Genomic DNA, 18376 nt, shown 5'->3' on the forward strand with positions numbered 1-18376 from the left:
ATTCATGGCACGTCCGTTCTTGACAACGCTTCATCCCGTGTCTCATCTTCCTCCAAGACCAGTGGCTGCCACTTTGAGCTCCCTTTGCATCCTGATTGATTGACAGGCGTGGAATGGTGGACAAGTGATTATGAAGCAGATCTGTGTGTTAGTGTAGGATGAGGTAGGAGGGTGATTGACAGTTTTGTGGTGGTGCGAAACAGCCACTAGTCAAACTTTACACACAAACACACACACACCCACACACACACACACAGACACACCACCCTCTAGTCATTTTGACCAGCAGCTGGTGACTGAAGCCCTGGGTCCAAAGTGGGCCGTTCACCTCCCACGGCATCTTCACACCCATTCGCTTTCATCAACGCTCACTCATGGACAGATTATTAATATCGCAGAAGTTGTTTTTTTCCCCTCAGTCATCAGGGAACCTTGTCGGAGGCTATACCAACTAGCGTAATGAATAGACAGTATATGGCTCATTTTATAATTTGGGGTATATTTCACATTGACGAAACAATCTGTTTTCTTAATTAAATGACTTTTGGTTTCAGTTTATATATTTCTGCTAGTTGCCAAGCTTTAAACCCCATTTTGATATTCCAAGGGAAAGGAGGTTTTCCCTGCTGAATTTGTCAACTGTTTGCCACTCCACACTCTGAATAAGTGCTACACTTGAAGTAACATGTATTTAAAGGGATAGTTCACCCCATAATGAAAATTCTTTCATTTATTCACCTTCATGTCATTGCAAACCCATAAGACTTTAGTATATATTCACTTTTATTATACACATATGAACAAATACATAAATTGTTTAACAATAATATAGTTGACTGGACACATTAATTAATGCACACATTTTTACCTCATGCACACACAAAAAAATTCCCCTGACACAGAAGCTAAAAAAAAAAAAGAAAAAAATGTGGCAAACAACTATTTATCATCAGTGGACAGAGTCAAATAATATTATTTCACTGGTAGGCCTTGTTTTAACACGTTATTTATTTTTATTTATTTTTTTGATCAGGTTTTCTTCAAATTTGAATACAGATTTGAATTGAAATCACTATGATGTTGCTATAATAACTATGGTTATTATAATGAAACATGAAAGGACACTTAAAATAATGTATTAAAAATGTCTGCCACAGAAGGAAATAACATCAAATATAGCTTATTGCATGGTGTTATGATACATTTTGTTTGTTTGTTCAATTTAAAGAAAAAAATAATAATTTACACTATTTTTAACAAACCTTATTTTTCTGAATGTTCAGACTTTAGAAATAAATGGGTCACACTTTATTTAAGGTGCAATTCTTCCTATTAACTATGAATTTTGCCTAAGTAAACTCTTAATTATTGCTTATAAATAGTTAGTAAGGTAGTTGTTAAGTTTAGGTATTGGGTGTAGAATATGATCATGCAGAATATGTGCTTTATAAGTATTAATAAACAGCCAACACGCTAGTGATATGCATGCTAATAAGCAGCTAGTTAATAGTGAGAATTGGTCCCTAAACTAAAGTGTTACCAGTAAATGTAATTATAGATAATTTTGGCTTCAACATTTTTTTAACTTTATTATTTTGAACTCAAGACCCATTACTAAGACCCCGCTAAACTGAAAAATAGGATTTACAAAATATTTGTGAGATTGTAATTTCTACTTTCCCTGGGAAGAGAAGACAATTAATTATCATCAATGGACATGAACTGTCTATTTTGATAGGCATCGTGTAGTAATTAGGGCAGTCAATAGATTTAATGAATTAATTACATTTAATAACATCATATATTCATAAATCTCGTCAGATATACATTCTGGTGGCCCACTTTGAAAGTTAACATGACTGACTGGCCCTGTTCCAAACCCTAGTGAGCTTCCTCTGTGTCTGATGCCTACATAGCTGCTATTTACTCTGAGACCATTCCAATACTGACTCAGAATGCTGCAGGCAGAACATCAGTGTGTTATACAAATAGCACTCCTTACACAAATCACACAAGCGACTCTATTGATTCCAGCAGAATTTGATGTTATTATGTTGTTAACAACACAATATTTTTCCCCCTTCATTTTGAAAGATACATGTGACAATACCTGAGAGTTTGGCATAAAGAAGTGCTAATGTAAAATTAGTAATTTACAATTTGTTGTCTGTTTCTAACGAACATTTGCCACGTTGTAGACCAGTGATCACCAAACTCGGTCCTGGAGGGCAAGTGTCCTGCAGAGTTTAGCTCCAACTTGCCTCAACACACCTGCCTGGAAGTTTCTAGTATACTGTACCTAGTAAGACCTTGATTAGCTGCTTCAGGTGTGTTTAATTAGGGTTGGAACTAAACTCTGCAGGACTCTTGCCTTCCAGGACTGAATTATGTGACCCCTGTTGTTGACGTTTGGCATTGTAATTTTGATGACTGTAATGAGCAAAAAAGCAGATTACTCTGATTTGAGATAAGTTGCCTTATCATTGAGCAAAAAGCCTTTTAATGTTTAAAACTAAATTAATGACAGTATAAAGAATAAAAGCGCTGAATGATAATGGTTAAACTGACATTTAATTAATGAATTAATTGTAGTATGTCACTGAGAAGGTTTGCTCAAAACACAAATAGCAACTTAATGAAGGAACACTGGCTATATTACAGTTTCCTTAGAGCAGAATATCGCAGTAGAGATTGCCCTTTTTTGTGGAGCAGAGAGAGCATATGCACATGGTTGCCAGGTTGGGAAGATTATATAAAACACTGGGCGGAAAATGTATCTGATTGGAGGCTTTAACTCTTGACATCTGGCAACCCCATACTTGAAAGATAGTGTAAGATTGTTGCCACTGCAAGATAAGAAATGTCAAATAAAAGGAGAAGTTTTCAGGATAAATAGCCAGTAGGCAAATATCAATTATGCATTATTAATCAAGAGAACCAAAAATTGTGACTAATATATGATCGATACTACATTATTGTAAATATACATTATTGACTGATGGACATATGTCTCAATTTACAGTAGGGTTTGCTTAAGAATTAGGGAATTTGTTTTCTAGAAAGTACTTTAGGTGGCTATGCATGGATGGAAAAGAGTAGTGAAACTCAAGAGCTTGTAGATTTGATTTTAAGAACTTGTACGATAAATAGCCATATATGTAAGTTTACACTCATAGATCTGATGTGAAAAGCTGAAAGTTTCAATTTGCAAATTGACAACAATCAAAACACCCATGTTTTTAATTCAAAGTTGCAGATAAATGGTTACAATTGTTTTAAATTACATTCACAAAAACTAAAAATACAGACAAAAATGTGTATTACATTTTTACTTTTGTACTTCAGTTTCAAAAGTCGGCATTTAAAGCCTCTCATATCTTGCAGTACACCTTGACTTTGCTACGTCTTTTGCAATATTGATGATGCATTACTCACCTGTGCACTTGTAAAAGCAGATGCAAGAGAGCAGAACCAAAGGGTGGGAATGAGGTTGTTTTATTGGTTGATACATGACCAATGAAATTCGCAGCAGAACGGATATTCATTGTAAAAGTTCCCAAATTCAAATGTACAGCTCTCGTGTTTTTCTACCGTTTTTAATCCATACAGTAGATTGGTTTTGGTCCTTAATTCTTGGTATAATTGCAGTTTGGCTGTAATCTTCAGCTATGGTTTATTTTGCTGCAAACATACAAATAAGCTTGCATGAAGTTGCAGTATTATTAGGGCAGAGCCATCTTTAGCCACAACCTTGCGGCAGAAAATCAGAGACAAAAGCTGGAAAATGACAGGTTTGGCTATGATTTATTTGACAGGATAGCAATTTCTGAAGCCCCCTCAGGCATGATTTCCATACCGGCCCAGTTTGGGAGGTCTTGTGATTGCTTCTCAATCATCCAAGGCAAACACTAATTAGATTTTATTTTGGTCTGTGGAATGAGAGGTCTCTGGTATGAAGGGCTGACAGTTTGTGTGGCAGGCAGCTGAAGGCTACTCTGACACTTTCTCATTCTCTGTGATTGGTCATTGAGTTGAATATACACCAATCATAGCTCATGACACTGGAGTTTAACCTGTTTTGGAGGCTTGATTAATTACTGTCAGAGAGCCTCAGGTGCACTGCTGATGGCCGATTGACCTGTGACTGTGTGTGTGTGTGTTTCCAGACAGATGCTGCCCTGATGTATGACGCGGTACATGTGGTGGCTGTGGCCGTCCAGCAGTCTCCTCAAATCACTGTCAGTTCACTCCAGTGTAATCGCCACAAGCCCTGGCGCTTTGGCAACCGCTTCATGATGCTCATCAAAGAGGTACTGCACATCACACTGTTCACTAAGAATGAATTCCACTCTGCTGATATGCTGTTTTAGCACTGCCATAACGGCAAAACAAAAAAAATAATAATAATAATAATAAAATCCCTGAATGCCATATATATATATATATATATATATATATATATATATATATATATATATATATATATATATAGTTTATTTTAGTATTAGTTCTATTTCATTTATTTACTTACATTTTCTGGTTTATTTTCAGTATTTTTATTTGTATTATTATTTTTAACTTAAACCTATTTCCATTATTTGCCAAGGCAAAATTATTATTATTTTTTTTTTCTAATATTTCAATTAACCTATATTCTAATATTGTCACCTATTTCATAATAGTTTGTATGCTGCAATAAAACATATTGCAGAAAGGGATTTTCAGGATTCTCTCAAAAATGTATAAATTAAAAAGAAAAAAAGTAAGCAACACAAACTTTCAGCATTGATAATATAAAGAAGTATTGCCTGAGCAGCAATCAGCATATTTTAATGATTTCTGGAGAATCATGTAAAACTGAATTCTGAAATAATGATGCTGAAAAACAAAAAAGCCATCACCGGAATAAATAACATTTTAAAATATAAAAGATAAATCAGATATTTAAAATTTAATAATTTAATAATAATTTTCTGTGTATTTTGATCAAATAACTGAAGCCCTGGTGAGACTTTTGAATAGTAGTGTAACGTGTAAAAGGGACGCTTTATTTGAAGTTTCAGTTTACTGTTATTTTAGTAAGTGCATGTAACATATAAAGGGCAATGCAAAATAGAGTGTTACTAAAAAGTGTCCAGATTCTGGGTGCTGTTACAGACATACAGCAAACATCAGAAATCCACCCCTGCAATACTGTCACCAGAATCAACTCTATTAAATGCTGAAAAAGCATTAGTTTTTATTTATGCCTGGTCATAATGATTTCTCCATTGTTTAATGCATTACTGCTGCCATGATCAATAGAATACATGAACAAACATTATTTTAAATAAATAAATGTTTAGCAGGCTGCAATAATGTTAATTGCACCAGGCAAATGACTTCTATGAGTAATGTGGTTTATCTATAATAAACCTAATTTACATAGAAAGAAGGCATGCCTTGTATATTTAAATACATTGAGAAAACGCTGCAGTTTACTCTTGTGTGTTCGTTCGTGAGTGTGAGTTTGCTTGTTTCTGACCTGGAATACCACATGGTGAGAGCACCACTGCAGAAGACAGCAAATTTATCTTAATCTCTGGAAACGATTCTTCTCCGTGCTATTTTCAGGAAAACTAGGACGGCTAATCTGAACTCTCCTGTCATTCTGCTGCCTATATTTAGTCTGACTTAAAAGCCGTCTTTATTTGCTGTGCGTGATATCTTAACCAGCCAGCCAAGACCAAAGGCAAAGCGAGGGAGATATAAATACATAAAAGCAAGGTGGTCTGCTCTCCGTAAGCCAGTGCATATATTGACTGAAATCTCTGCTTGTGATGACCCTGGCCCAGACCCCCTCACCCTCCTTGGGATCTTCTCTGTCTAGACTACAAGTAGAGCTCAGGGCTGTAGAAAGACGGGGAAAGCTGTGCTGAGGTTTTGTTGGAACAGATAATTAGAGGACAGCTTAGTTTGATGACATTTCACTGGCTTTGAAAATGCCAAAGCCCTAATTTAGATGGATACCTGGCACTGACCTGAGAACAGTTACATAGTTTACAATATATGCTTTGGAAAAAAAAAATACTACTGGTGGCCAGAACTTTATTATTTAAATAAATAAAGCAACATTTTAGGTTTTTATGGATTGAACTTAAATGTACAGTAATAAAGCATATGTATTATGTAAGGGATAATGTACATCCAGCAGTTGGATGTACATTATCCCACTTATTACATGGCTACTTGTCACGTAAGTAATCAATTAGATACAAAATATTGAAATGAGTTGAAATATTTAAACACAAAGCTTCTGCGAAGACTGTGGTACAGTCACATTATGTATTACAGAACATTTTACCACATAAATAAGATATTGATTTAAGACAAAAGTGTTTTAAAATCTTACCAGTTTGTTTTTTATGTATCTTATAATCCATTACAGAGTACAAAACAATAGTGGCAAAATGGCAGCAGCTCCATTTTTACGAAACGAGAGAGTGAATCTGTGATACCAGGATGACATTAATAAATAATTGAACACATTATATTGAATCAAGTTTTGATATTTTATTAGCAAACCAAATGCAAAGCTCCCACGAAGAAAAACTGTTCTTAGCGAGCATAACGCTGACTTCAGTTACCTGGATGAGCCTGTGGTATCCGTTTTACTGGTTGTTATCAAGAAATAACATACCTCGGAATGTTGTGACTGATCAATCTGAATCAAGTAGTCCACAGAGCCGTGTAATAATAATGTTAATGTACCAAACTAGTGAAGCATTAAAATCAGTTTAGTACCTTAAAATACACAACCACCATATATATAAACTTTTTTTCTCTCTTTAATAATGTATGTGTATGTATGTATGTATGTCACGGTCATGAAGGAAGGCACACGAGAATGAGGATGGAATTAATATGTAGTTTAGCATCCAATACAAAGATAATCCACAGAGAAGGAAGGGTAGACACACACCAACATAAACGTAATACCGGACAAAGAAACACTGAACAGAATGCAACGTATAAGGGGAACATAAATTGGGATAATTGACACAAAACACCTGAAAATAATGACACAATCAAGGGGAGACAGAAACTAGGTCAAAGAACACGAGGGATGCAATGAAAACAAACTCAAAAGTCCATAAAGTGTGACATTTGGCCCCCTCACTTAAGGCGCAGCCCCATTCCGTAGAGAAGGAAAGAGATGGAGGGATGGCAAGAGACTGGTACAACCAGACAGGAGGAGGTGCAGGAGGTGGCTGGATGGAGGAGGATGATAAACAGTGTTCAGGGTGATGACAGAGGGAGGAGCCAGGGTGACAACAAGAGGGAACTGGAGCAGGAGGAGGAGCCAGGCGAGACCCAGGCCACAGCCATGATGGCGGTCCACAGTGCAGCCAATGGAGGGAGGAGCCATTCTGGAGGAAGGGCTGACAACTCCAGGGGGCCGACTGATGGCAGTGGAGGAGCCCGAGGCAAAGACGGAGAGCCTGTGAGCCAGGGTGACACTGAGAAGCCGGAGGGCCAAGGCAGAGCAGATGGCGCCGACAACCGAGGCGGAAATGGGGATCCCAAAGGCCACGGTGGAGCCAGAGTGACAGAGGACTTAGGTGGAGCCGGAGGGAAGGAGGAGCCTGACAGAGCCTGAGCAATGGAGGGATGAGGCGGAGCCAGAGTAGTGGAGTCCCGAGGCGGCAGGTGGTCTAGGGAAGACCAAGGCAGAGCCGGAAGGACGAGAGAGCCTGGTGGAGCTGGTGGACTGATGGGCCACGGTGGAGAGGAGGGAGCCATGGTGGAGCCACTGGGATGAAGGGTTGAGGCAGAATCCGGGACTCAGAGGCTGGAGGCGGAGACAAGGGATCCTCCAGCCATGACACCGATGGAGAGTGGCAGACCCGCGGCAAATCCAGTGCACAGATGGTGGGCTGAGGGTGAGCTGAGGGGCTGCCAGGAAACAGCGGTGGCAGAGCTGAAGCGGTAGTGATAATAGGAGGAGGTAGGAGAGGGAGGGCGGGTGGGAAATCCAGGGATGTATATAGTTCAGCTTAGCTAGAGAGTTCAGATGAAGGACTGAAGCAGAATAGGCATGTCTGCATCTATATCCAGGTTAATAAGATTCTTATCTATAGCCAGAGGTTGCGGGATCGAGTCTAGTACCGGCAGGGATTGTAGGTGGGGGGTGTGAATTTACAGCGATCTCTCCCACCTTCAATACCATGACTTAAGTGCACTGAACCCCCAACTGCTCCCCGGGCACCGCAGCAAAAAATGGCTTCCCACTGCTCCGGGTGTGTGTTCACGTTGTGGGTGTGTTCACTTAGGATGGCATAAATGCAGAGCACTAATTCCAAGTATGGGTCACAATCACTCATTACAGTCCATAAAGCGCTGCTCACCCTCAGCCATGGTGCACTGGGCGGAGCTTCCCTCCGCACTCTCTCTTTCCATGACAATCTCCACCATGGCAAGCTCTGTTGCCAGCCCTCGCACCTGGTCTGATGTTGCAGCTTCTGGCTTCACAGCGATCCTCAGCGATGGTGGGCTGGGCTCTGGATCTGGATCTGGAGTGGCACTTTTTGAGATGCTCCTCGGTGGGGCCAATGGTGAATGGAGATTTGTTGCTCACCAGCACCCACTCCACAAATGTGGAGAATGAATCCCGAGGTCAACCTCTGGACAACCACGCTCCGCACTCTGGAAGAACGCGCAGAGGATTCTGTCCGGGTTGCTGGAATGATTGACGATCTCAACAAAGATTGCAGAGTGAACCTCGAGAGGCATCTCCCCATGCTCCAGCAGCAGGAGGAGGACATTGGGGTGATGTCCGTGTTTTAGGAGGGGAAAGAGATCTTTCAGGTAATCCATGAGTAAAAAATGAAAACTGACAAAAAACGGAAACAAAATGGATAGATGGGACATCGTTACTTACCCTTTTCATGGTCCATTATTCTGTCATGGTCGTGTCGAGAAAGGCACACAAGAACAATGATGGAATTAATTAAACTAATTAAAAGTAGTTTAATAACTTCCAATACGAAGATAATCCACAGAGAAAGAAGGGTAGACACACACCAACATAAATGTAATACCGGACAAAGAAACACTGAACAGAACAGAATGCAACTTATAAGGGGAACGTAAATGAGGATAATTGACACGAAACACCTGAACATAATGACACAATCAAGGAGAGACAGAAACTAGGTCAAAGAACATTAGTGATGAAATTAAAAACACAAAAGTCCATAAAGTGTGACAATGTAAGTATTTATTTATTTATTTTAAAGCATTCATTTTATGTTATTTTATTTCAGTTTTAGTTATTTTAGTACATCAAGTTAAACTGAATGAACATGAGAAAATGAGTGTTGCCTTAACTACACCAGTAGCTGAAATTATTATTATTTTTTTTCTTCTAGTTTTAGTTTTAGTTAACTAATAACCCTTGTCCTAACAAACAGATGTGAATTCATAACTTGTAAAATGGCAGTGAGGATCATCTGTTCTGAAGATCAGATTTGAAAAACATACAAAAGTGTGAACCTTACATTCTGATAAATAACTTATTTTAACTGTTTGGCCAGCAAGGAAGAATTCATCGGATGTTGCAGGTTGGTTATAATGAATACTTTTCTTACACCTCTAGGCTCACTGGGACGGTTTGACCGGACGGATAAATTTCAACAGGACCAATGGCCTGAGGACAGATTTTGATCTGGATGTGATCAGCCTGAAGGAAGAGGGGCTGGAGAAGGTGCTGAATTCCTCTGGTTTCATGTCCTTAGTTATGTACCTGCTGTCCTTCATAAGGACAAACATGTGTACACCAGAAAATACACACAGTCAGCCTGCCACTTAATAACAGACAGTAACAACCCCCCCCCACCACCACACACACACACACACACACACACACACACACACACACACACACACACACACACATACGTACAAAGACAGCCTGTAAGCAAACTGTGACCTCTCGGTTCTCTTCCACATGTGTCTGCACCTTCATGAATAATACATTACATTAATAATAAGGCCTTCAGTAGCCCTTTAGCCTTATGAAGACTGAATTAAACAGGTGATTTGCAATTACAAACTACAGGCCGTGCATTTTCTGAAGTACTTTGTTTTCTGATGGCTGAACGTGGGAGAATGTCTGCACTTTGTCATCTTGTTTTGAGTTGTCAGTTCTCAAGAGGGTCCTCTGAAGTAAATGAGAAGGGAGGGATGGGATCCCAGTTCTCTGGTCCGCTGAAGCAATTCTCATTTACTCCATCTCTCTTTTCCATCTCTCCGTTTTGCTCTCTTGTGCATGATAACATGGTCTTCACATCAGTTCCTTTAAAGCCTCTGCATCAGGGCAGCTGCTGGCCAAATGGGTGCCCTAAGCAGGATTGTATTGTTGTGCCCCCTTCCTCAAATATTATGGAAGTTAAAAAAAAAAAAAAAAAAAAAAAAAAAACACACCTACTATATCCTCCTAAGACCCAGCTATGGAGTTTTTGCCTCTATAGTAGACATAATATTTTAGTGAATTTCTCTGAGACCTCACATGTACAGAGCGCAGTCAGGGTTAATGATTGGATGTTTCACCATGAACACTCCCTCTCCTTGGTTTTTATAAATGGCTGAGATTAGTTTAGTGGTAAAATTGTACATCCTTATAGAAATATGATAATATTTTATAATTATAATTTAAATCTGATTAATTTTCAAATTGTTTGTCATAAATCAACATCTCAGGAAAATATTATGGGGTTTCAAACCAAAATATGACCTGTTATGAAACGGGATATTGATTTAAATACATGTCCACTGTAGAGGACACCAGGACTAAAAGCATGTTTATTATGCATTTTGGGAGACAAAAGAATTGCATAGGAAAACACATCATATAGCATTATTCTTATGAAATATTAGATATTATTATGAAAATCTGGCCAATTACTACTCCCATTATTACACTTCTTTTTTCAACATGCTCTCCCAACAGCACTTTAATATGCAAATTAGATATAGTGTATAACATTGTGCTTAATGGAGAAAAAAAAAAAACTTTTTGTACACATATTGCATAAAGCAAAATGGTATATCAAATCATTTTGTTATATATTTTTAACATAGCTGAGAACCATCCTTAAAGTGTGGTATAAAAAAAAAAAAAAAAAAATCATGAAACTTAAAAACTGATTGAATTTTATTTTTTATTTTTTTTAATTCACATATTTTTTGCCTTTTCATGTCTATTCTTGTCATTTTATTTGTAGAAAAACTGAGTTCTGGTGTTCTCTACAGAGGACATAGCATAACATGAAATAAAATATAATTTTTCAAAAATGTTATTTTACCGTTTTTTTTTTTTTTTTTTTTTTTTTTTTTTTGCCTTAAGCTCTAAACAATGTAATGACATAAAAAAATACTAAATTCACAAAGCTTTTTATATTTTAGTTTTCAGGGGGATAGGGGTCAAAATAGAATTTTAATAACATATGAAAGTACATAAATAAATAAATTTTATTATTTACAAATTACAATTGTAGCTCTAGACAGTTACCTATGGCTATGACTTTATTAATACAGTTGTCTAATTGGTTTTATAGTCTCAAGCATTCAGAAATCATACAAAAGAAAATTAAGCAGTTTTGCTATGATAAAACCATGATTGATTTTTGTAAGGGTTGTGATGTCCACATGTTTTTTGTTAAATAATTAATAGAGACTGTGTCATCTATAGCGAAAAGCTGACCAAAAATGAAAGATTAAGTGAATATTTGAATTAAATGTTTGGTCAGTAGCCTTATAAACAAGGATTTGATTGTCCTGTAAGTGTACCAGCAGCAATTACAAGGTCTTTGGCTGGCTTTTTGGGTATCTTTTGTGGATTTTTTTTTTAATTATTTGTTTGTTTTGTTTTTGTATTTTATTATTTTTTTTAGCAGTTTTTTTTTGCGTTTTTGTTTTTATTTAATGTATTTTAAGCCATTTACATGTAAAAGGCTATTGTTGGCTCAGGTCTGTTTTTATAACCACAAAAAATCTTATCTTAAAGGGTTACTCCATCCCAAAATGAAAATTTTGTCATTAATCATTTACTTGCATGTCGTTCCAAACCCGTAAAAGCTTTGTTCGTCTTCGGAAGATGACGCTACGCTGATTTGGAGAGACACGAAGGAGAGGAATTGTTGAATAAAGTCATTATTTTTGTTTTCTTCATGTACAAAAAGTATTCTCGTCGCTTCATAATGTTACGGTTGAATCACTGATGGCAGATGGACCTTGACAGTGTTACTTACTTGGCAATCTAAGAGACAGACTTAAGCCTCCCTGTTTTCATCCAAAATATCTTAAATTGTGTTCCGAAGACGAACAAAGCTTTTACGTGTTTGGAACGACATGGGGGTAAGTGAATAATTACAAAATTTTCATTTTGGGATGGAGTATCCCTTTAATACTTATTTGAAAATTATTATTTGAAGTAATAACACCATGATTAATTTGTGTTATTTGTGTTAAAACCATGGCTAATTTTCAGGAACATTGAAACACAGAGAGAATATTAGATGCGTTGGTGATGGTGAAATTTCCAACATTAAAACACGTTATTAACGTCAACAGCCGTAAGAGATTCAAAGGATTATGAATGTGTGATTTTGTGTGAATGTGTGATTTATGAATGATTTTCACGGGCATAGATGTCCATCCATCAGTTATGAACATTTGCATTTAGCCGCAAACATGAGGTGCAAGCACGGATGGGGGAATGGTGCGTCATGTTTTTTTTTTTTTTTCTTCTTTTTGAGCAACTGGGATGGTGCCCCCTGGGAGTTGGTGCCCTACGCAAACTGCATACTCTGCGTATAGGGAGCGGCGGTACTGCTCTGCATAGATAATGTCCTAATGGGTAAAGAACCCACACAGCATTCACTGAAACTGTAGATTCTATGGCCCTAGAAGAGAACTGGATGTTGGAAAGTGCTTTTTATTGTGTTATTGAAGTATTCATCTTCTTTTTGTATGATGTCATAGAGTTATGAAAACATCAAGTGTTTTTTGCAGATTGGGACATGGGATCCTGCGAGTGGTTTGAACATGACAGAAAACCAGAAGGGAAAGGCAGCCAATGTGACGGATTCTCTCTCCAACAGATCGCTGGTGGTGTCCACTATACTGGTAAATCATAATAATACAAAAAAATAAATAAAATTCTATGCACTTTATTTCTTCTATTTTGCTTGCATAACATTTTAGTGATTTCACATAAGTGCATTTAAAATCTATCAATATGGACATAATTTTCTTTATCAGTATTTATGTCTTATTTTACCTTAAAAAATCATTATAAAATATAAAAAAACATAAAAAAAAACAATCATTGATCAATTAATCAGCCATATATATATATATATATATATATATATATATATATATATATATATATATATATATATATATATATATACACTGTTTAAGCATATATGTAACAATTTAATTAAGGTATATTCATAAAATAAAATAAAATATTACATTTTATTGGATAAATTATGTGGAATAGCATTTTAAATACATAATTCTCATGCACTGAGATTAGCTCTTTAAAACAGCAGACCTTGAAAACTCTCTTTATATATTACTGCTCCCTTCACCCTCTTTTCTTAAACCTCTCTGATATTTGAAGTGATTAACATAACCATTTTAAAGAAAAAAGGATGTTTTGTTTTAGCTTTTGGAGCAAGGGCACCACCATCTTGCAGTACCACTGCGTGTGACGTGATTAGCTTTTGGAGAAGGGGACTCAATAGAGTACTCGCGTGCAGTCAGAACCGAGCACTTTTTGCAGCACCCTTGCTCCAAAAGCTATAACAAAACATCCTTTTTCTTTAAAATGGTTACATTATTCGTGTGTGTTTATATATTATTATTATTATTATTATTATTATTATTATTATTATTATTATTATTAAAGTGGGAGTCATTTTACTAAATGTAGTAAACTTGACTGACTGCTTCACTTACACTTTAAGGCTGTTCCAACCATTCCGGTCTTTCACCAACAATCAGGATAGCCTCTTTGTTCCTCTGTCATCTTTTCATGACATGCCAGCTGAAGAAATTCACTGAGAAAACTCTTCAATTTCTGTAGAGACAGTTGTATAAACAGACTTTATTAAGGAGCTCACTGTACTCATTTAAATATCACTTCGTCGAGTGAGGTGCTTTTCCCTTATTATTAGTGTAATTCTTTTAAATATACTTTGTCTACTTTTTATGTACTAATCAACAATACACTTAACATTGTTGCACTTTAGTCTGTTTGGCTTTTAATTGTACTTAATTTTTGAATTAGATATATTTAAGTATAATTATATATTCTACGATAAGTATATTTAGCTTATACCAATAAATATATAGAAAAGTCTACATATATTTGTCTTACTTTTTAAATATCACTATTTTGTGTATTTGTGTAACAGAATATGTTGACATGCTTTAATGTTCAAAACACACATTATTTTTCAAATACTGTACATTATAGTAGGTCCTCTGTGCCCCGCCTCTCTCAAATACATTGTTTTCTACAAAGTCCCTCCTTCTGACAAGCGCAGTCTGCTTTGATTGGCCAACTGACCCAGTGCATTGTGATTGGTCGAGCACACTAAAATAAATGCAAAGACAGTTAATATTATCCTTAGTTTTACCATCAGTTCAAGCCCGGAAGGGGATAAGAGTCACGTGACAGACACAATTAGGCCACAGGGGCAGCTGTGGCCTTATGGTTAGAGAATTGGACTTGTAACCAGAAGGTCGCAGGTTCGAGTCACAGTGCTGGCAGGAGTTGTAGGTGGGAGGGAGTGAATGAACAGCGCTCTCTTCCACCCTCAATACCCATGGCTGAAGTGCCCTTGAGCTAGGCACTGAACCCCCAGTTGCTCCCCGGGCGCTGGATATATAGCTGCCCACTTCTTCGGGTGTGTGTTCACGGTGTGTTCACTTCTCACTGCTGTGTGTGTGCACTTGGATGGGTTAAATGCAGAGCACCAATTTCGAGTATGGAACCATACTTGACAAATGTCACGACTTTCACTTTCACTTTCAATGATGATGCTTGTATGTGTTTGCAATACACAAGCCATGGACGGTTAAGACAGCTGACTCCACTGTGTGACCCGCTCTCTCACACACACACACGCGTGCACACACACACGACACGCAAAACTCTGCATTTGAACAGTCAATAGAAAATACTTTAATAACAAAACATACTTACAGTAGCTGATTCAGAAGTGCCAGATTGTCGTAGCAAAGTCTGAATTACCTCCTCTCCTAGGTTCATGAAACGTCCATAAAATGTGTTGCTGTTCTGTTGTAAGTAATCTTAAAGCTTCCTAAATGCATCTACTCTCGAAAGGCCAAATAAACTGATTTTGCTTTCGCCTAGATACACGCAGCATCTCCCTGACATGGCTGTTTCAACACTAACTGCTGTTACTGAAACCACGCCTTCTTTCTTTGCGTGAACATTTGGGCGGCATTACGCAAATATTTCCACATAGTGACGTAGATATGTGGGGGCGTGTTTGAATGAGCCGTTTTAGGGGGGCGTGGCAGAGTAACCTGTTAAATACCTTTTAAATACAGTCTTATTTTTATTTATTTATTTTAAAACATATTGTCTTTTTGAGGTAGTACTCCAGCATATGTATGTACATACTATTTTAGAAACTTACATAATATAGTGCACTAGTAATATACTTCCATGCAAAGGCAAAAGACCATAACGTCCACATGCAGCAGCTTCTCTCTCTCCCGTCAGAACGGTGTTTTTGTGTTTTTTGTCTTGTGAGTTGCAGTGTTTTTGTACATCTTCATTGCGTCTACCTGTCTTTAAGTGTGCATATAGTCGTGAGTTTCTGCTGGATGTCGGCAGAACCACATTTTTTGAGTTAAACTCCGTGCACGCGGAAGAGTTGTGGAACCTCTGTCTGCTCCGGAGGCCTACACCATCACCGACCCCCACTACTGCATCTCGCCCACAGCGGAGGTGCCACAATCGGCGTGAGAGGAAGCAGAAGAGTTGTAAGCATGGAGGTATCCGGCTAGGCTAACGGCTAACCCACACAAGCCAGCTATCCCCACATCATACTGGCTAATGTACGCTCTTTGGACAATAAACTGTACTACATCCGACTACTACGCTCAACACAGAGGACTGTAAGAGACTGTTGTTTTTTTGTATTCACGGAAACATGGCTCAGCATCAATGTTCCAGACTGCGCTATTCAGCTCGATCAGCTGACATGCTATCGAGCGGACAGAGCTCTCGTCACAGGAGGTAAAACCGGCGGCGGCGGGCTTTGTGTTTACCTCAATGACGCGTGGTGCCGTGATGCTGATGTGGTCTGCAAACACTGCTCACCCCTGGTGGAGTTTATGATTATTAAGTGCCGGCCGTTCTATCTACCGAGGGAATATACAGCCATACTGCTTGTTGCTGTATACATTCCTCTGAACAACAACAACAGCAACAGGAACGATGCACTAAATGAACTATACCAGCACATCAGTGAGCAGTAGACAGCCCACCCTGATGCTTTTCTCATCATAGCTGGGGATTTCAACCATGCAGACTTAAAGAGTGTGTTCCCAAAAATACACCAACACATTAACTTTCCAACACGAGGTAATACAATTTTAGACTTTGTTTACATCACACAGAGAGGAGCTTACAAAATTGTACTTTGGACTTTGTAAGTTGGACTTTCTGACTGGAAGACCTCAGGCAGTACGGGTTGGCAGCAACACATCCAGCACCATCACACTGAACACTGGGGCCCCCTACCCCTAAGGATGTGTGCTGAGCCCCCTCCTCTTCACTCTGCTGACCCACGACTGCACACCATCACACAACTCCAACCTCTTTATTAAGTTTGCGGATGACACGACTGTGGTGGGTCTCATTAGCAACAGAGACGAGACTAACTAAAGGAGCGAGGTGAGCTGCCTGGCCGGGTGGTGCAGTGACAGCAATCTCTCTCTGAATGTGGAGAAGATGAAGGAGATTGTTGTTGACTTCAGGAGAGTGCACACTCAGCATGTTCCTCTGAGCATCAACTGTGCGACTGTGGAAAGAGTGAGCAGCACCAAGTTCCTGGATGTGCACATCACAGAGGACCTCTCCTGGACTGAAAACACAGCAGCACTAGCCAAGAAAGCACAACAGCATCTCTACTTCCTCCGCAAACTGAGAAGAGCTAGAGCCCTGGCCCCCATCATGTGCACCATCTACAGAGGCACCATTGACAGCATCCTGACTAGCTGAATCACTGTGTGGTATGGCATCTGCAACGTGTCCTGCCAGAAGACCCTTCAACACATAGTGAGAGCAGCTGAGAGGAACATTGGTGTCTTTCTCCCCTCCCTCCAGGCCATTTACAGAACCCTTCTCACTCACAAAGCCCTCTGCATTGCAGGTGATCCCACTCACCTGTTACACAGCTTCTTCAGTCTGCTGCCATCAGGGAGGAGACTGCGGAGTCTTCAGGCCAGGACCAGCAGACTGAAGGACAGTTTCATTCATCAGGCTGCCAGGAGGCTGAACTCGCTCGCGAACTTGTCCCCCCTTCCCTCTTCTGCCACAGGCACCACTGAACTATGAACCCCCCCAGGTCCCATATCCCCAGGTCCTTCCACTCCCCCCTCCCACTAACATAAATAGTCAATTGGTGCAGCATTGGTCTGCTCACTACCTCATTCAGCATAGAACTGATGTCGTTCTACTACCTCTTCAGTCAGTTTAAATAAAAGAACCGCTCTCTGAGCCCTTGGATACTTTATTCTGTCTGAATAATCTTTTTTGCACTACAATCTTTTTATCTGCACTGTTTGTCCACTTCACTGGTTTGCACTCTATCTGCCATGTGCCTTGCGCTGCTTTATTTAACTTTATTTATTTTTTATTTTTTTTATTTATTTATTTATTTTTTGCATGCCCTTATTTGTATAGTTATATTTTATATATTAGTGTTATCTGTATGCACCATGGGTCTGAGAGTAACGCAGTTTCAGTTCTCTGTATGTATGTGCTGTACATGTGGAAGAATTGACAATAAAGCAGACTTGACTTGACTTGACTTTTGTTTGGAATGCTCAAATTGAGTTATGGCATTCTGCCTTTGTTTAGCCGTGCATCAAAACAAGAAGTGAACACTCTTTTGAGGATGGAGGCCATCAAGGTGGTCCCTTCTCACTACAGAGGATCCAGGTTCTATAGTCGGTTCTTCATTGTTCCGAAGAAGGATGGAGGGTTGCATTCCATTTTAGATCTGCGTCAGTTGTACAGGTCAGTCCTGCGACTGAAGTCAGAATGCTCACTATCAAGCAA

At 38.6% G+C, this 18376-nt stretch overlaps 1 protein-coding gene across 3 annotated transcripts in view; it reads left to right on the forward strand.

Annotated features, from left to right (window-relative positions):
• Positions 1–18376, forward strand: part of LOC109059203 (glutamate receptor ionotropic, kainate 2-like) — a 242839-nt gene that overhangs the window by 135790 nt on the left and 88673 nt on the right. For all 3 annotated transcript variants that reach the window (XM_042755741.1, XM_042755742.1, XM_042755740.1), the window contains 3 exons: positions 4167–4310; positions 9638–9745; positions 13054–13167. In XM_042755741.1, the coding sequence (XP_042611675.1) occupies positions 4167–4310; positions 9638–9745; positions 13054–13167 (366 nt within the window). The remainder of the gene's footprint in view (positions 1–4166; positions 4311–9637; positions 9746–13053; positions 13168–18376) is intronic.

The sequence above is a fragment of the Cyprinus carpio genome, unplaced genomic scaffold, assembly GCF_018340385.1.
Source record: "Cyprinus carpio isolate SPL01 unplaced genomic scaffold, ASM1834038v1 S000006746, whole genome shotgun sequence".
NCBI lineage: Eukaryota > Metazoa > Chordata > Actinopteri > Cypriniformes > Cyprinidae > Cyprinus > Cyprinus carpio.